General features: G+C 41.4%; 1 protein-coding gene across 1 annotated transcript in view; it reads left to right on the top strand.

Moving 5' to 3' along the window:
* The window catches only part of GNE (glucosamine (UDP-N-acetyl)-2-epimerase/N-acetylmannosamine kinase), a 35223-nt gene extending 16591 nt beyond the window's left edge, over positions 1 to 18632 (top strand). Inside the window, exons 5-12 of the mRNA XM_059492642.1 lie at positions 335 to 547; positions 785 to 872; positions 8949 to 9159; positions 11542 to 11671; positions 13477 to 13698; positions 14571 to 14753; positions 15440 to 15556; positions 16276 to 18632. Coding sequence (XP_059348625.1) covers positions 335 to 547; positions 785 to 872; positions 8949 to 9159; positions 11542 to 11671; positions 13477 to 13698; positions 14571 to 14753; positions 15440 to 15556; positions 16276 to 16511 — 1400 coding nt within the window. The 3' untranslated portion in view covers positions 16512 to 18632. The remainder of the gene's footprint in view (positions 1 to 334; positions 548 to 784; positions 873 to 8948; positions 9160 to 11541; positions 11672 to 13476; positions 13699 to 14570; positions 14754 to 15439; positions 15557 to 16275) is intronic.
* Positions 18633 to 20553: the final 1921 nt, after the last annotated feature.

Genomic DNA, 20553 nt, shown 5'->3' with positions numbered 1-20553 from the left:
CAGCCTTGTGGGTGCATCTGCTGCAGCTCTATGTTCACATTGCTAGAAGACATTTCAGTTTTTCAGTGTGGGAAGGAAAATGAGGAGAAACCAGGTGACATGTAGGAGCAATATTAGTGCCTCTTAAATTAGCTTAAAACTACAAAGACACTTTTGCAGTGAATTCTTGTATCAAACTTTGGCATAAGTGCTGAGCAAAATGATTTACAGTTTAAGGATAAAAAGAGCAAAAACCAGCTCTCAGTGAGTGGCTGGCTACTATATTCTTTGTGTGCCAGGACTTTGATTTTAAAAGTAGAACTTAAATAATTTATTCTACTTTGCTTTTCTGTAGGAAGCAAAGAGATGGTTCGTGTGATGAGGAAGAAGGGCATTGAACACCATCCCAATTTTCGGGCAGTGAAGCATGTGCCATTTGACCAGTTCATTCAGCTAGTTGCTCACGCTGGTTGTATGATTGGTAACAGCAGTTGTGGTGTCAGAGAGGTGGGAGCATTTGGCACACCTGTCATCAACCTGGGGACACGGCAGACAGGAAGAGAAACAGGTACATGTTTTCTTAACTACGTTTTATAATGCAGGACAGTGTCTCAGAGGTGACACCATTGCTTTAGTGGGAGCAAGGGGAGGCACAGAACTGATGAAGAGTGATGTCAATCTGATGGGCATCTTGCCCTCACAGAGGAGCTAAAACCTTTTTTTTTTTTCATTTCTAAAGCAGCTCATACTCTAATGCAATTTGAGCATCTGATCTGTCCTATTATCTTAATTTTTTGTTGTCTAGGTGAAAATGTTCTTCATGTTCGTGATGCTGATACACAGGATAAGATTCTTCATGCTCTACAGCTGCAGTTTGGGAAGCAATATCCATGGTGAGTACACTCATCTTAATTCATTGAGGGGGATGTTAAAGCAGTAGAGTAAAAGGCATTTAGTCCTAAGGTGTTTCATCATATTTGATTGGAGTGCATTTAATACACTGATTGGAGGTTACAAATGATTTTTCATTTCAGAACCATAATGCAGTGTCTGGTATGCAGTAGTATTTACAGAGCAAAATGTTACTAGTAATATTTCAATACAAGTTCATTTAACATGTTCATGTTTCAATACGTGTTCATTTAACATCCAACCGAAAGTCAAGAAGACAAAATTTATATTAACCTAGACCAGTGATTAAGAGAGCTTGTTCTTTAGGAGCAGCATGGGAGAGAACATCCTGTCTGCCTACCTTGACTTGTGCCTTAAGGACACTTTGTGTGGATACAAATGATACTGAGAGCCAAAACATGGCCAGGATCAAGGAAGACTGTAAAGCCCTGGTGAGGCACATGAAAAACATCTCTGCCCAGGTCATCTCATGTATCCTACGAGTCAGAGAAATCAGGACAGTCAGAGGCAGACACATTGTTCAGATCAGTGTCTGGGTTTGTGGCTGTTGCTATCAAGAAGGTTTTGGCTTTTATAACAGTGGATTGTGTTTTTATTATTTTTAGCCTGTTACAGGGGAATTGGATCCCCCAGCTAAAAAGGGCATAAAAAGGGCAGTGTCTCTTTGGCAGCAGGCTAGCCAGTCTGGTGAGATGGACTTTAAATTGAAGGACTGGGAATCAGGGTGCAAATGGCAATAATTGTGCCATTGCTTCCTCCTGGGGAGCAGGTCGTAGCAACCGCTGCAGAGTCAGATGTACCTTGGCTGCAGATTGAAGATCTGTCTCATTTTGAGGAAATTTAAAGAGGTGGGCACTCTGAAATGAGTAACTTCCCCTTGATTCCAACCAATCCCTTTCTACCAATAAGGAACAACACATAATGAATGGAGTAAATGCAAGTGAAAAATAAGTTTATTAAACAAACAGGATGCCTGCAGGTTGGGTGTGGGAGGGGGGAAAGGAAATAACTGTTAGATACCAAACTGCTAAATCTCACAACCCCACGGGAACAGAGAGAGACCTGAAATGCCAGAAATAACTGTTCCTGAAGTGGTGCCTGCCAGAGGCAGCTGCATGGCTGAAGGACAAAGGGAAAGGGGCATCACACCCTTCCCTTCCAAGGTGGTGCCTCCCAGGAACAAAGAGGCAAGATGGTGAGAACCCGCTCTGGGAAGGCAGGAGTCTGCAGAGCAGTTCTGGGGGCAAATGGAAGCTTTCTGGTTCCAGTGACTGCTGCCACTTCCTCCTGCTGTCCATGGGCTCTGCCAGCGCTGCTACCGTGCTGCTCTACACCATGGTTCTGGGATGGGCTGGTGGGGAAGGAGCACTCCATCCGCACTGGCACTGGGTGCCCAACCCCAGGAACTCGCTGGCTTATCTGCTGCCAGCAGACCTTGCAAAGTTCCCTTTGATATAGTTTCTGACTGCAAAATGCAGTTTTTAGACTGGAAAACCCAAGGCTGCCACAAAAGGGAGAGGGGAGAAGATCTACTCCCGTAGTCTTCTCTCCTGGAGCAGCTCGGGCTGAGGCGGGGCCAGCCCCTCCCTGCAGCAGCAGGAGGGCACATACAGACTTTGCCCCAGGACAGCCCAGAAACGCCAGCTGGAGTCTGGCTGAGGCAGGGTGGGGTGTTGGGGGGAAATGAAAAGAGAACCCAAAAAAGGAAGGGAAAAAAATCTACCAAAACAAGGTTGAAACAGCCCTCAAAGCAAACACTAGCAAGCAAAAGGCAGGAAACTGCCTGGGCAGGGTAATTTTAAAAATACCCTCCCTCCTGCCACATGCACACGAGGTCCCCAGCTGCAGCGTCTTGAAGAGACAGTGTGGTATTTGCTGGGTCCCCAGGATGAAGGAGGAATTGAGAATCTGACTGCATGTTCTTAGAAGGCTAATTTATTATTTTATATTATATTAAAGATTGCTATACTAAAACTATACTAAAGAATAGAGAAAGGATCCTTACAGAAGGCCTAACAAGATACTAATTAAAAACTCATGACTTCTTCCAGTCCTGACACAGCTGGATGGTGATTGGTCATTAAGTAAAAACAGTTCATATGAAACCAATCAACCACCTACCTGTTGAATAAACAATCTCCAACCCCATTCCAAAGCTGCAAACACAAGAGAAGCAATCAAATAATTATTGTTTTCATTCTTCTCTAAGACTTCTCAGCTTCCCAGGTGAAGAAATCCTGGTGAAGGGTTTTTTCAGAAAATATGACAGTGACAAGACAGTAATGATTTTTTGGCACAGATAGTTGTGGAATACAGCATTATAGATCACTCCAGGACAGGATCATAGGGCAAAACACATCAAGGGTTTTCATGACTGTGGTGTTCATGACTCTCACACCCCTTCAAGCGGCCTTGTTGCTTGATCTTCCGTAAAGTGCCTGTATACCAGTGCACTCAGCAAGTGTAATCTAATAAACTAGAAATCTATGTGAGGTTGCAGAGCCATGATCTCATTGGAATTACGGCAACATACCTGGAATTTTGTCATGGATGGCTATGTGTGGAGGTAAATGTTGTCATGGATGGCTATATCTAGAGAGGACAGATCAGAGAAGCAAGGTGGTGGAGTTGCTCTTCATGTGAGAGAGCAATTGGACTGTATCAGGCTCTACTCAGTGACAGATGAACAAGTTGAGTTTATGGATGAGAATTAAGTGACAGGCTAATATGGGTGACACTCTTGTGGGTATTTACCAGAGGCTACCTGATGAAGAGAGGAAGTTGATGAGGCTTTGTGTGGGCAACTGAAATAGCATCACAGGCCCTGGTTCTCCTGGGAGATTTGTACCTGATGTTTGTTAAGAGTGACAACACAGCTTGGCACAGAGTTCAGGAAGTTCCTGCAGATCAGTTAAGATAATTTTGATGCAATGGTGGAGGAGCCAGTGAGGAAAGATGTGTTCTGGACCTTTTACTAACAAACCAAGAGGCACTGGTTCAAGATGTGGAGGCTGGGGACAGCATTGGCTGCAGTGACCATTAGAAACTCAGAATCTGCCCCTGGGGAAGCAAAACAGCAAGCAGGATTAGAACTGTTTAGTTGAGGAGCTCTTTCCTAAACTTGGAAAGAGCTAACTTTAACCTCTTCAAGGGCCTGTTTGGAGGAATCTGATGGGTTAGGACTCCAGATGAGGAGGGTGTCCAAAGAGCTGGTCAGTATTCAAGCATCACTTCCTCTGACCTAAAGACCAGTGTGTCCCTATGATCCAGAAATCAGGCAAAGAGGGCTGGAGCCCTAAATAGATGAGATTTTAGTAAAACTCAAACAGAAGAAAGAAATTTATGGGATGTGAAAAAAGGGGCAGGCCACCTGGGAGGACTGTAGGAACATTGTCACAATATGCAGGGATGTGGAATTCAGTCTGGCCAGGGATATAAAGGACAACAAGAAGGACTTCTACAAATTCATCAGCAGCAACAGGAAGAACAGGGGAGATGTGTGGCTGCTGCTGGATCATAGGGGTGTCCTGGTATTGGAAGACACTGAGACGGCTGAATTATTGAATGTCTTCTTTTCTTCAGTGTTTACTGCTGAGAACAGCCTTCAGGAATCCCAGACATCAGAGTAAGAAGAAAAGGTTAGAGAATGGAAGACTTGTTTGTAGAGAGTTGAGTTAGAGATCAGCTAGGCAGATTGAAGACCCATAATTCTATAGACCTGATGGGATGCACCCATGTGTGCTGTGGGAGCTAGCAGATGTTGCTAAGCCAGTCTCCATTATCTTTGAAAAATCATGGACTGGGAAAGATGCCTAATAACTGGAAGAAAGCCAATGATCTTCAAAAAGGGCAACAGAGAAGGGCTGGTGGGAGATATGGTTGTTGGGGGCCATTTGGGATACAGTGATCATGAAATAATAGAATTCTCAATAATTGGTGAAACAAGGAGGGGCACAGAGAAAACTTCCACACTGGACTTCCAGAGGGCAGACTTTGGCCTATTCAAGAAGCTGATTCGGAAAGATCCTTAGGAAGCAACCCTTAAAAACAAGGGGGTACAGAAAGAAAGTAATCTTGAAAGCACAGGAGCAGGCTGTCCCTGTGTGCCAAAAGATGAGCTGTTGGAGAAGATGACTGATCTGGATGAAAAAAGAACTTCTGAAGGAACTAAGGGAGAAAAAGATGATGACCTTTGGAAAAAGGGACAGGTAATTCAGGAAATATTTAAGGATGTGGCTAGGTCTAGTAGGAAAAAAATCTAGGGAGGTAAAAGCCCAATTAAAACTTAATCTGGTCACTTCTATGAAGAATAATAAAAATATTTTTATAAATACATTAATGGCAAAAGGAGAGGCAAGGATAATCTCCATTCATTATTAGATGGGGAACAGTATTTAGTAACTAAAGGTGATGAAGAGGCAGAGATACTTAACACCTTCTTTGCCTCAATTTTTAACAGAAAGGCAGGTTGTCCTCAGGACAGCTGTCCTCCTGGGCTGGTAGGTGGGGACAGGGAGCAGAATGGTCCCCCTGTTATCCAGCAGGAGGCACTCAGAGACCTGCGGAGCCACTTAGATGCTCACAAGTCTATGGGCCCCGGTGGCCATCCCAGGGGGAGGAGAGAGCTGGCAGATGAGCTTGTGAGCCTCTCTGCATCATTTACCAGCAGTCCTGGCTCACTGGGGAGGTCTCAGATGACTGGAAGCTGGTCAGTGATGTCCATCCACACAAAGGGCAGGAAGGAAGGTCCAGGACACTACAGACCTGTCAGCCTGACCTCTGTGCCTGGCAGGAGAATGGCACAGATCATCCCAAGTGTGGTCACGTGGCACCTCCAGGATGGCCCAGGGCTCAGATGCAGCCAGCATGGATTTAGCAGGGGCAGGTCCTGCCTGACCAACCTGATCTCCTTTTATAACCAGGTGACCCACCTGGTGGATGAGGGGAAGGCTGTGGATGTTCTCCACCTGACCTTCAGCAATGCCTTTGACACCATCTGTCCACAGGACTTCCACCCCTGGAAAAGCTGGCAGCCCATGGCTTGGACAGGAGCACTCTTTGCTGGGTTAGGAACCAGCTGGATGGCCGGGCCCAGAGAGTGGAGGTGAATTGTGTCACATCCAGTGGGTGGGCAGTCACCATGGTGTCCCTCAGGGGTCTGTGCTGGGGTCAGTCCTGTTTCATATCTTCATTGATGATCAGGACAAGGGGATTGAGTTCACCATCAGTAAATTTGCAGATGACATCAAGCTGGGAGCAAGTATTGATCTGTTAGAGGGTAGGAGGGCTCTGCAGAGGGACCTGGACAGGCTGGATGGATGGGCCAAGTCCAAGGATATGAGGTTTAACAAGTCCAAGTCCCAGGTCCCAGACTTGAGTCACAACAGCCCCCTGCAAGCACACAGGCTGGGGATAGTGTGGCTGGACAGGGCCCAGGCAGAAAGGGACCTGGGGGTGCTGGTCCATAGCCAGCAGGACATGAGCCAGCAGTGTGCCCTGGGGGCCAAGAAGGCCAAGGGCATCCTGGCCTGTGTCAGGAACAGTGTGGCCAGCAGGAGCAGGGAGGTCATTCTGCCCCTGTACTCAGCACTGGTGAGGCCACACCTCAAGTGCTGTGTCCAATTTGTCAATTTAGGAAGGACGCTGAGATGCTTGAATTCATGCAGAGAAGGGCAACAAGGGTGGTGAAGGGCCTGGAATACAGATCCTATGAGGAATGGCTGAGGAAGCTGGGAGTTCAGCCTGGAAAAAAGGAGGCTCAAGGAGACCTTATCACTCTCTACAACTCCCTGACAAGAGGCTGTAGCCAGGTGGAAGTTTAGGCTAGATATTAGAAAGAATTATTCACAGAAAGAGTGGTTTAGCATTGGAATGTGCTACCCAGGTGTGAAAGGTAGTATGAAGTTCTCCTCATTTGCCTCATGACCATCCCAAGGACAGACATCTGGAGCCTGATTGGAATTCTGGCCTGCAGGTGGTGGATGAACTTCCAAAAATCCTGAGGCCCCTGAGCAGAATTCTGGCCTGCCAAGTGATTGTTCACAGCTGTATCTACAGTGACTGCTTCTAGCAGGGCCTGCCAAGGGGCGACGCGCCCTATATGCTTGCACCTGCTTCATGACCATAGCCCAGGAATTCTCCCACCTCTTGGCCAGATGAACTTGCTGGAGCAACTTTGGTAGCCCTCCCACGGAAAATCCTTCATCTGCTCCACTACCACCATGATGGACAGAGATTGATGTCCCCCTCCTAAGGACTGAGATTGAGACCCCCGTAATTCTGATCCAGGGGTGCTGGCCTGACTGAAGCAGGATGCCTGCTAAGTGCTGCCTGCAGATGTGTTCACTGGACCTAGACTGGTTTCCCATAGAAACCAGTGCTGAAACACAATGGGTCCTGCTCACTGCTGATATTGACTTACCCTGCTGAGAACGTGGGCTGTCTGTACCCATCTTCAATACCTTTTTCCCCTCAGCCATTTCAATAGACTTACTTCAAGATCTGTTCCCCCCCTCAGCAATGGACTATAGTAGAACCCTGAGATAACCAGGACTTTGAGATCTCCCTGACATAACAGTTGGGTCCTCGGCCGGAATGCAAAGGATTTCATCTCTATGTTTGGTAGCTATAAGCCCACCCCTTTCTCTCTCCCCCTTCCTCTATCTTTTTTCTCTCCCTTAATCCCTCTATCGCATTTGCTGTGGTCATTCAATAAACAGTGGTTTGTTTTGATTAATACTGAAATCCCCACTGTGTTGTGTTTTGCACTCTGAACCATCACAACCCCTGTTCGTATGAGCAGATCGTGACACCAGGGAGATGGTTGAGCTGCTGTCCCTGGAGGTGTTTAAAAGACTTGATGAGGCATTCAGTGCCATGGTTAAGCTGATAATGTTAGGTAACATGTTGGATTCAATTGTGTCAAAGGTCTTTTCCAGCCTAGTTTATTCTGTGATTCTGTTATTTGGGGTCTGGAGCATCTCTCTTATGAGAAAAGAGAGAATGTGGAAGCTGGCCCTGTCTAGACAAAGACAAGGCACAACTGAGAGCGGGGGCCTCTTCAATATATAATAATATCTCCAAGGCGGGTGCCCAGAGGATGGTGCCAGACTCCTCTCAGTGGTTCCCAGCAACAGGACAAGGGGTAATGGCCATAAACCAAAACACAAGTTACATCTCAACTTGAAGAAGAGCTTTACATTGAGGGTGGCAGACCACAGGCAAAGATCGCCCAGGTATGTTGTGGAGTCTCCCTCCCTGGAGACATTAAAATCCCACCTGGATGAGTTCTGTCACCTGGTCAATGTGACCTGCCTTGGCCTAGATGATCTCAAGAGGTCACTTCCAATGCAAGCTATTCTGTGCTTCTATGACACAATACTCAATAACTGATTTGACCTCATGATGCATAGAGAGTCCTGAGTGCAAGCTTCCAGGGAAGCTGCAGAATTCTGGCAAGGTGCTTTTCCTTATTCCTCAGCCCTAATGAGTACTGACTCATTCATCTAAGTTCTTATAAAGTTTGATAGATACTTGTTCAACTAAGGACAAGGATAAAAAGAGTATTTTTGAAGAATCTAAACTGAACAGTAAAACTGAATTCTTTAATACCAAGTATCTGATGCTGTGTATGATATTTTAGAAACAGTCATGTTGAAAACTGACATGAATGTATGGTTTATTATTACATAGTTGGCATCTGTGCAATAAGTACATCTTACTTGATTTGTACCACATAAACTGCCCATATTTTTATTTCTGCTTCATTAAAGATAATTTTACAGGGATTTTGGTATCACTAGTTTCCAGTTTTCTGCATTCCAGTTTCATATTCCAAAATGGAGCTAATGCCAGACTTGAAAGATCTGTGTGTGTTGTTTAAACTACTGTCACTATCTACCATGTCTCATGACAGTCTGTCATAGTGTGAGCTGCAGTATTAGCAGAGTCGCCAGATCATAATATTGTAATGATACTGTTACACTCTTCTGCCATACAAAGAACTTTATAGATTCCAGTGTTATTTCAAATTACATTAATTCTTTTTTGTATTATAGCTCAAAAATATATGGAGATGGTAATGCTGTTCCAAGGATTTTGAAGTTCCTTAAATCTATTGACCTCAAAGAACCATTGCAAAAGAAATTCTGTTTTCCTCCTGTCAAAGATAATATCTCTCAAGATATTGACCATATTCTAGAGACACAGAGTGCTCTGGCAGTGGATCTAGGCGGAACAAATCTCCGAGTAGCAATCGTCAGTATGAAGGTAAATATTCTGTTGTGCTTTTAGATATTCTGCCAACTCCACTGGGCTTTGTGGGTACGGGCTTGTGATGCCAAATAGCTCCAAAACGAAGCAGTATTATCAACTTTTGTTGAGGGACAAAGAAGATTTCTCACCTTCTTTCCTGCCTCTCATACAGTCCTGATAAAACTTGCTTATTGCTTTGCTCTTCTAAGACTGATGTTAAACTAGCAATGCCCATTTGGTGGTGCAGGGTTTTAGCTGCTTCTTTGTGGGTTGACTACAGACTTTGGCGAATAGAACAGCTTTTGCATGTGTTGGTTCTTCTTAAAAGGTAACTCGGTTCAACCTGCAAGGTTTTGTATGTCAAGCAAAACATGAAGGGCTGCAGTATTAGTTTTTTTGCTTCCCCACTGCCTTATACTTACATTAATTGACACAAGACCATTCTGAGCAACAACCAGCATCTAGCAAATCAATTTACTGAACTCTGCAGCGTTTCAAAGATGTGAATAAAATTCATGATGAGAAGTATTTTGCTTTTGTTCTTAACAGTATTGGACAATTACACCTACCGTTATACTTCATATTTGCAGATAACTAGATCAGTTCAATAATAACTGCCCAGAAGGTAGAATAAGGTGCCTGAAGCATGAAGGGTTATGTAAAGGGATCTGACACAGTCCACAATTTTCACATTAAGAGAAAATTTTCATTTCAGAGATGTCTGACAGATCTTCAAGGTCTTAAAGACAGCTTTTAAAAGTGTAATATTTTTAGAAGCAAAATTGACACCACATTTTTTCCTATGAGTCAACACAGACTGGAAAAAAATAATGTAAAAAATTCTGCCCACTTTACAGAGCTTGAAGTTATATTTGTGAAAATTGAAATGCTGGCACATCAGAGTGAAAACAATCAGACTTTCATAATAAAATTTACACAACAGATGTAAGTATTTAACAGCCAGTGGCAGAATATGAGATTAAATTTTATTTTCACAAAAAAAAAAAAGATTTAAAAATTCCTTTTAGAAGGCCTTATGTCTTCTGATAATATTTGCTGCAACCTTGTCTTCCAAATCAAGTTCTCTGATGCACCCTCAAACCTAAAAGTGAAAAAGAAACTAAGCATCCAAAATCCACAAACTGTCACTTATGTGATACTGAGATGGTGGGACCCAGTACTCAAACCCATTATCAGTTTGGAATTTTCCAAGTTCTTTCGCAACAATCACTCAGCCATGTTTTTTTATAGACTGTCATTGTTACTCCTCTTTACTGAGTTGCATTAATTCAGTGCAGTTCACTGAGATGCATGGTACAGGGGATTTAACAGGGAGAATAACACTGTTACACAGGATGCCTTCAGCAGTCTCCTGGCTTAATCCTGCCATGTAAACATTGAATTAATTCCTTAGTGCCCATGGATTCCAAGCATGCATCATGAATACTTTCATTACACAGCATGAACAGGGTTGAAAATAATCTTCATGGCCCCTCCCCACCCTCTCCAAAGTATTTACAAGGGCATGTAGTGACATGAAAAGGGGAATGCCTTCAGCCTGAAAGAGGGTGGGTTTAGATTAGATATTGGGAAGATGTTCTTTGTTGTAGGATGGGGAGGCACTGGAACAGGTTGTCTAGAGGAGTCTGGGATGCCGCATCCCTGGAAATGTTCAAGGCCAGGTTCGATGGAGCTCTGAGCAGCCTGGTTTGGTTCAGTGTCCCTTCCCATGGTAGGGAGTTGGAACTGGATGACCTTTGAGGTCCCTTTAAACCCAGACTATTCTGGGTACCATCAAGTGTCATGATGTATGACACGATGGTACTCCACAGATATTGCAAGTAACTCAGAAGTCTAATCACTTAGAAGATATTTCTGAAAGTATAGTCAATTTTGCCTTGAAATTTCTAGCATTTCTGTCTGTCTGATTCTGCCTTTTTGGTGCAGAAACCTTTCAGAATGCAGTCAGATTGGAAAGATTTTATTTTTAAAGCACTGTGGGTTTTCCGTCCTTTTTAAGCAATTGTTACTTTTTTTTTTTTTACGCAGTGTTGAGCTTAAGTACATTGCTCTGTCATGGTTTATGCATAACAACAGTTGCAGCAGCTCTGGTGATACTTCCTCACATGAGCTATGTGTTCCTTAAAATGTGTATTTAATTTCAGATGGGGGGTTGATTACAGAAGCAGAATGCAATGCCTAATCTTACAAACTTGTACCCAAGAGCTGTCACGAACGTTGCCTGCAAGCCCAAAAACTAAAGTATAGCATTTGTGTTTTTTTAAAGAGATAAGTTATGGCTCTCTATTTTCAAATTCACTTGTAATTTATGTGGAAGAGAAATTTCATCATGACATACATTTCTGTGGGGCATGTTTTGTTGTTTTTAATTTCTAGGGTGAAATAGTTAAGAAGTATACCCAGCTCAACCCTAAAACCTATGAAGACAGACTAGCGTTAATTCTAAAGATGTGCGTAGAGGCTGCATCAGAGGCAGTAAATGTAAACTGCAGAATTTTGGGAGTAGGTAAGTTAACAAATACTTTTTACATCTGTATTTTCCAACATGAAATCAAATCACTACTCATTAATTTAAAACACCTCTCTAAAATGGATCTTCTGTACTTCAAGTTCTTACATATTCTTAACAAACAAACATTTCTAAATAGCTAAAAATGAGAAGCTGACTATAAAAACTGAAGTTTCTACAGTTTGTAACAACCATTAAACAATCTGTTATGGTAAACTATATCTAAAATGTGTTTTTGTAGTACTCTGGATTATGAAGCTCTCTGCTGTCTTGGCCTTGTGAATCAGATGCTCAGTGTTTAGTGTTTATCAAAACAGCTCTTTGCTGTCTGTAAGCCTTTCTTTAGGGCTAGGATCAACTGTGCAGCAGAATTTTCAGATACACCAAGGCAAACTAAAAAGGCAAGAAAGTTAGGAGTAAATTTGTAGCTAGCAGAGACAAAAGCAGCCCTTCTGCTGACTTCTAGTTCACTTGCAGTACAGTGTATTAAACTGTGTATTAAACAGTGTATTAAACTGTATTAAACTGTGCTTGTATCAGACAGGACTTCTTCAGTTTGATGGTGACTAGGAGATTTGTCCTTAAATATTAGTTATTTATGAAGATGTTGTTTAATGTGTTCTGGATTTTTCAGAAGGACATAGAATATTCATTTTAGCTGAGAAACGTTCCTAAAGAAAAGTAGTTTGTTCCAGATGAAAACTTACCCGAATCACACACTACAAAGAAAAGTTAACTTGAACTTCAAAAACAGTGTTAAGTACACAAAGATGTAAGGAAAAATGTTAGCCCTTCAAATCTGATCTTTTTTACACCTTTAATGTTCAATTCAGCTGCTTGTTTTGGAGCTTTTATGGCTGCTTTCCATTACAGCATTAACCCTGGAGCCATCTTCATATATGAGGCAGTCATATAAGCTCTGTACAAGAAAATGTTCAAACTTAATTGTCTAGAGCTACATACCTCCGTTATAGACACCTGCTTTTCAGTGGTCCTGAGAGACTGCTGCCAACTCTGGAAGCCTCTCCAGAGTTAGGAAAAACTGGGCTGGCCAATAGAGCTGGTTACTGGCCTACTTTGTTCAGCAGACAAATCCCTGAACACAGTTTTGATCTTTCACAAAAACAGTGTGTTTTTAAGGCAAAATCAATACTCTAGGTCTAGTAATTATTTTAGTCATTCTGAATCTTGAGAGTAATAGCAGACTTCTGGACACTAATAGAGTTCCAGGATTTGAATAATTTATTTTTTCTGTTACGTCTTTTGTACCCACTAACAAGAAAGGCAGCTACTAAGTGATTTGCTGCAATCTTGCCTGAAGTAGGAACATTAACTCTCTGACTAACAACCACTACCTATCTAGTCAGTCTAAAGATACTTGGTGCATTGTGATTAGAGGTGTGGCATTCTATGAACTGTCTTCTTTACTTTGAGGGTGACTGAGCACTGAAACACACTGCCTGGAGAGGTTGTGGAGTCGTCTTCTCTGGAGATACTCAAAACCCACACGGACAGAATCCTGTGCCACTTGCTGTAGGTGAACCTGCTCTAGCAGAGAGGTTGGACTAGATGATCTCCAGCAGTCCCTTTCAACCCGAACCATTCAATGATTTTGTGATCTGTACATGTCTAAAGAGTAACTGCCAGTAATACTTCAAAAATTTTTACTTTCATACTCTGCTTCAAAGCCTAATATTAGGGGGAAAAAATGTTGTCATTAGAGAAAGAAAAATAGGTTTTTACTTCAAGTCTGTTACACAGACTTAGTTTTCATTTTTCTCTCCTGTATTTCTGGGACTTAGGTATTTCCACCGGTGGACGGGTAAACCCTCGAGAAGGAGTTGTGCTTCACTCTACAAAACTCATTCAGGAGTGGAGCTCTGTGGATCTCAGAACTCCTATATCTGATGCTTTGCACCTGCCAGTCTGGGTGGACAATGATGGAAACTGTGCTGCTCTAGCAGAGAGGAAATTTGGTCATGGAAAAGGAATAGAAAATTTTGTAACACTGATTACTGGTACAGGTGGGTATGTTGTAGTTCAGTAAAACCCAAAGTCCAGCACCATCACTTAGAGGCTCTATAGGCTAGGCATAAACATTACGACTGTGCCTGGAAAACCAAAAATTCTTTTGCTATACTGTTTTTTTGGTATAGGGTGCTTTTTAATTTATTCTGGCAAATAAAACCACTTCCATAGTTTATAGACTTTTTGATCAAACAAGTTCTTCTGGTACTGCTACACAGGCAAGTAAGGAAAATCTGAGCAACTTCAGCTGGAATAATTTGGCATTTTTCAGCTCTACAGATTAATCCTTTTTCAACTTTAGAAATGCAGAATATGTATCTGGAAGATAAGCAACTGAATATACGAAAGTATGCTTAACTCCCAAATGCAAATGTGGGGTAACTTTTCTCATTTGTTAAGTATATAGTCTTTTAGATGGTGGCAGTAAGAATTAGCTGAATGAATCTACACCCAGTTTGGGGAGGGGCGGCAGAGGCCTGCACATTTATCTGTCCTGGCCATTTAACACACAGGTTTAGCTGTCTAAATACACCATTAGAACTTCTCTTCTGAAGTGCAAAATTTTAAGGCCACTTGGATAGTTTTCTGCATAAAGAGTATGATTCACAAGCTTAAAAGATCTGTCATATTTCAGTACCATCCATAGGTTTAAAAAAATACAAACATTATATACCATTTTGATACATATATGAATAGGAGGGAGCTATAAGCTTGTGTATTAAGAGTGTCAAATCACTGAAGCAAATTATTTAATCTTGTCTACATCAGGATAAAGCAAATATCAGTGTCTTGTAATCTTTAAAAACTGTTGGGGAGCAGGGGCTGTTTGTCCTTTTTTTAAACAAAAGAAATCTTAATATCTTTGCAGGAATTGGAGGTGGAATTGTTCATCAGCACGAATTGATCCATGGCAGTTCTTTCTGTGCTGCTGAGCTTGGGCACATTGTGGTATCCTTAGATGGACCAGAGTGCCTGTGTGGCAGCCAAGGATGCATAGAAGCATATGCCTCAGGAATAGCGTTACAGAGAGAAGCTAAGAAACTGCACGATGGTATCTATTTACTCTGGGTTTGAAAACACTGTTACTAAACTGCAGTATAGGAAGACATTTGAAAAGAAGGTATTAAGAAAAAATTAATCTGCCTTCTTTTTCTAGGAGGAGACAAGAATAGGTACACAGGCAGCATACATAATACAGATCATTTTCAGTAGCAAGGAACATTTGGAACCACTGGTCTCAGAACTTGCAGAAGCACACAGTACAGCTGGTCTTTTCTTTTTAAGCTTGATGAAGATTAATCTGACAGGCATTCTGTGACATTTGGTTTCACAGTGATTGTCTTTCAGCTAAGGCTTCTAAGTCTTAAATAATATGAGAGTATTTATATTTTATTTATTTTGGGGTCCAACAAGACTAGTGGATATTATATATAGATATAATATATAATATATATAATATATATATTAATATATATATTTTTATATATTTTTATATATTTTTATATATATATATATATATATAAATATACCACACTTTAACTGTTTGAGTTTGATTCCCTGCTTCTGCAAGTAGTGTCCCAAATAACATGGCTATGATTACTTCAGCTAAACTCAGAGTTGAACAGATTGTTCAGGATTCAGTATACAAGTAAAAGAGATGGAAATATTTTTTCTTTTTTTTCACCCTCTGACTTGCCACGTTATCATATTTTGCTCTTGGCTTTCTCTCCTTTTCAGATGATCTGCTTTTAGTAGAAGGAATGTCAATGAAGGAGGAGGAGATTGTTAGTGCTGCACACCTTATTCAAGCAGCTAAACTTGGGAATACAAAAGCAGAGAGCATTCTCAGAACAGGTGAGAACATAGTCCAGAGGGTGAAACACTTCCATGGTTGTATTTTAGGGGATACAGAAATGGTAGTTCACTGTAACACTACAAGCAGCCTGTACATGTTGAGGCTCTCTCAATATAGAAATTGAGATATCTAATGGTAATGAGATTTTAAATATAAATGTTGGAGAAAATGTCAGCAGAAGTGTTAAAAGTATCTGTTCCAGTAAAAAAAAAAAATATTAAAAGGCTCTGCTTTAAAAAATAAGTTTTTTATAATTTATCATAATGGAACATTCTGGGACATTTCATTGTAAACAAGTGAATGGCTGTTAGAGGTAGCAAAGGCAATTTATGTTATGTGCTACTTTACATGGTGGATTTTATGGATTTACTAGTTTTAAGCATAGTCCTTCCTTGTACACAGTGGTTAACACTGAGGTGGTAGAGCGATGCTTTCCTATTTCCTCCTTGCTTACAAGCATGCTTAATGCCTTGTTTTGTCTTTTCACATCCATAACATTGAATAATGCATTATTGTGCAAAAAAAATTGCCTTTTCTTTTTTTACTTTCAAAAGAAAATTTAATAGCAGACACATATTACCTGATAACATAAAACTCTGTGGAACAAAACACTTAACTGACTTTCCAGTGTTACTTGCTGCTAACAGAACTGTTTCACCCACTGATGCCAGAAGTGCTCTGAGTATTCTACTTAATTTCTTTTTACTTCATCTTTCAGCTGGGACAGCGCTGGGCCTTGGCGTTGTGAACATTCTGCACACGGTGAACCCGTCTCTTGTGATCCTTTCTGGGGTTCTAGCTAACCACTACGTTAATGCTGTCAAAGATGTGATAAATAGACAGGCACTGTCCTCTGTTAAAACAGTGGATGTGGTGGTCTCAAATCTAGCAGATCCTGCTCTTCTTGGAGCTGCTAGCCTGGTACTGGATTATACCACACGTAGAATATACTAAAGAATTACAGAAGAATTAGAGAATTGGACTATTCAAATTCCTAATGGGTGGAGGGAATACTTTGCCCCAAATTTTTCTTTGATGAGAGCAGCTAATGAATCAAAGTAGTGTTCTGAGTAGTTAGTGACTACTTAAGCATTTCCTAATTGAGGTATTATCTTTTTATATTTTTCCTAAATTTCAGCTGACTTCATTGGAAGTAATGTGCAATTCTGGTTTTTTAAGCACCTCTGTTGTTAAGCCTATACATTACTTTTGAGTGTGGCTGAATTATTTATGAGCATCTCTTTCTGTATGGGGATAATGTGTATGGTGTATAAAATTATTATAACTGTTGGGGACCGATATCTCATTTCCCACTTCTGTGAAATGAGATGCTTACCAGCTTTTCAGTTTCCAGGATTCCACCCACAAAGTAAATATGATGTAATCACCAGTAGCAGGTAATAATTTAAGTGGGTGGAAACCAGGGCCTCTACAATAAAAAAGGTTATACCTAGAAGAAATTCCTTTCCATGAAGGACTTGGTAGAGGCAACCAGGTTTATTTATTAGATCATCTCTGAACGCCAGAGTCCCATTTTAGAAGCTTTGCATATGAAGGAAAAAAACTACAGTTTAGTGAGCTTACAGCCTGCAGAGGATTCCAAACAAACTCATAAGAAAGCAGTGAGCATCTTTGTCTTCTGGCTATGGCCAGTAGTAAATTGTTTGAATTTTAATCTTGAAGGACTTTTCAAGAGACTTAATGTACTACTTTAAGAGAGGGGGGCTGTAATAGGGCTGCTTATTCTTTGGTAGCCAGTTAGCTGAAATTCAGCCACGTGGCACAGCTGATCATAAAGAACCTTTCACTACAGAGTGACACAGTGCATCCCCTCAGCCATTCAGGTGGCTGAAGGTGCACTGTTCTTGTCCTGCTTTCACCATCAGCTTTCAGGATGGAGAGTCAAATCTGACCCTTATCCTTGCCTTCAGAGCATTCAGAGGCCTAGTAGAAAAGTATGTCAAGTACCAGTAAAGGCTTGCCTAAGTAAGCTGGTTTGTATTTCTTTAATGAGTCCTTGATATACAGTGCTGTCTTTATCCAGTTGCTTTTTTAGCATTCTTTCAAGATGCTGGAGGAATTGAAAAACCAACCCATCTATCAGCTAATCCAGAAAGATAGCTCTGGAGGAACAGTCATAAGACGATATATCCTGTCCTGAATTTAATGACCTATTTTGACATCTAACTCAACCACTGATATTCTCAAGAGTCCAGTAGTGTGTTAGTACAGAGGCTATTTTCACACTTGAACTTCTCCTCCAATCGAAATGAAACAATCTCTGCAACCATTGCCCTGTCCTATACAATCAACTTGGACTGAATAGCTCCTAGTTCATTTGCTAATTCTGGGATGTAATCTACAGAGATTGTCTTTACTTCACCCTGTCTTCCACAAGGAATTGGTAACTCACATCTTCAGAGCAGATTTCAGGAATACCACCAGATCTCCCTCCTGATGTCTCCAGGAAGAATCCTGCAGCCTCTATACCACTGGCAAATAACTGGTTCTTCACTCTGCCAAGTTATACTAGGCTTTATGTAACCAAGGAGATTTAGTTGCTTTTCCTACGACTCTTGGTTCACTTGATGAGTATTGAAGGTAATGAAATTACCTTCAATGCCACAGCATTAGCTCTATGAGCAGGTCAAGGAGAAACTGGCATTTCTCTGCAGTGACAGTAGCTTAGATCAGGAGTACTGACGTTCTAACAGTGAGGAGGCCTGTCATTTGATCTTTCCATCCTCTACTATGACAAGGAACGCCTGGCTGGAATGCCTGGCTAAAAGTGGGACCAGGCTTTTGCTTTCCAGACCCTCTGAAGCTCTGTATTTCTTGTATCTCAGACTCAAAATGTTTTTTCCTAGCAGCTAAAGGGAGGGTGCAGGCACAGAAAAAACACAACAGACTAAAACACAGTTGAAAAGTTTTACACATTTAATGTCATGTTAAGAAAACAGTTCTTGAAATGTTTTTGAAAATGCTTTTTTTCTGTCAATTGGCCAAGAACTTGCTGCATATGTAGAAGCAGTTTATTAAATCAGAAAGAATAAAAAATCATGTTTAATAGTGTAATAGTGGTTTTGTTTGTCTCTACTTCTTTCTCTGTTCAGAAGCATCTTTTGAACTTCAGGTACTTGAATGTGGACCAGAGGTTTTATGGATATTAGCCCCCTGTTGTATCCAGCCCCAGAAGGAGCAAACATCAGATGTTCACAGAATATCTGCAGCAATGTGCTTACTTGATGCTGGCCCAGTGTTCTTTAGAATAACCCATACCATCAAGTTTAGTTAATATTTTGAATCTTTGATATGCCACCCAGACACTTGGAAATAACAAATTCATTCATTTTCTGGTGGTCTTAAAGCACTGTCCTTCCTCCATTTAATTGTAACAAAATTGTCAAAAACTCGCACCTATTATCAATGGAGGCAATGGCAATTTTGTATTAAAAAAACACAACACAGAGTAAGGTGCAGACAGATTTTACACTTGGATTCAGTGAAATCTGATCACTGTGTCGATTTCAAATGCCATGGAGATACCACAGGCAGTAGTAAGTATATAACACCTGGGCTGTACACCCCTTGGACCATTCCAGGTAATTATATTTGGATTAGAACTAGTGAGACAGCACACAGTTCTGCAAAGGAACTTGCTTGCTTGCATGACAGGTACTGCTGGGGGAATCCTCTTGGCAATGACTGTAGACACCTATGTTGTCCATTCTGATATACAAGCCAGTAATCTATGTTTGCCTCTTAACTGGCTGCTCAGAAAAAAACCAAAAAAACAGCAGGAAAAAAGATAAGCTGCACCATGAATTTTATGGCTGCTTAAAACTTAACCGTGTTCCACAAGCTAAGAGGATGAATGCATAGTGCTGTTGTTTCCAGGCTCCCTGCTTTCCAATGAACCCATGACCTCTCCATCCCCCTTCTTCTTTACAAATGCTCTTTGTAATTTCAGACTGCCCGGCTGCTGGCTGCCACCTGATCAGAAGCTAAACAAAGCAAGTCCTATACCAGGACATATTCAGCAAGAGTCCACAGCTTCTCTCCCAGTACTGCATGAGATCTTCACATGCATGCAGCTGGGATTTTATCTGCAGGATAGGAAGCGTCCAAGTTTTTTTCCAGATTCCACTGGCAGAAGAGGTAATCTCTGCACCAGAGTTAGTGGAAGTAATCAGAACCCACAGAGCTGCATTTTAAGTGTTCCAGCAGGATGAAATATGTGAAAAATCTGCAAACACTTTCTTAAGCTCTGCAAACCCGGCATATAGAATACTGCTTTAACTTCTGTAATACTGCTTTGGGCTTGAATTCGAGTCTTTGCCCATTTTCTTGGATTGCAGCTCTAAGCCACACTCATAGCCAGATAAAATATTCTGTAAGATTGGAAAATGTACTGGTCAATACATACCATCATTCATTTGGTGTGCAGGAACCCCTCTAACCTGTTGATCTTTGAAATTCTCTTCAATTCATATTAAGACTTTAAAGACTGTATTTAATGTAGTGGACTTTTCTTTATTATCAGGTCATTTTGAACATCTTTGTTTTCAGAGCTTTTGAGTGTGCAGCAAAAAGGAAATTTTCAGTCAAGGTGAATACGTAACTAGGCAAGGCTAGGAATGATTATCAGTATTCTATGGACTTGCTCTGTGCTTCAGTCCTGTTGGGACTCACCTGCCATGCCCTTGTGCAGTTCAGAAGATACTTTCTTGCTCTAATCTTCCATGGAATCAAGCTTTCTGACTTGTAGTCTACAATCATTCTCATCACCACACATCAGTAGCATGTGAATACACTTGCAAACACAAGAGTAGGTCAAGCCATTACAACAGTAAGGTACAGCTTAACTACTGCAGCCCAACTGGAAACCATTTATTGACTACCTTACCCACCAAAGGGACACAGCTGCTGTGCAGTAACATTTTGAGCTTTGGTCCATCATAGTCTGTATCTGCAACTCTTTTCAAACTACCTGGAC

The sequence above is a fragment of the Ammospiza nelsoni genome, chromosome Z (genome assembly GCF_027579445.1).
Source record: "Ammospiza nelsoni isolate bAmmNel1 chromosome Z, bAmmNel1.pri, whole genome shotgun sequence".
Taxonomy (NCBI): domain Eukaryota; kingdom Metazoa; phylum Chordata; class Aves; order Passeriformes; family Passerellidae; genus Ammospiza; species Ammospiza nelsoni.
This window is presented reverse-complemented; position numbering and strand designations above follow the sequence as displayed.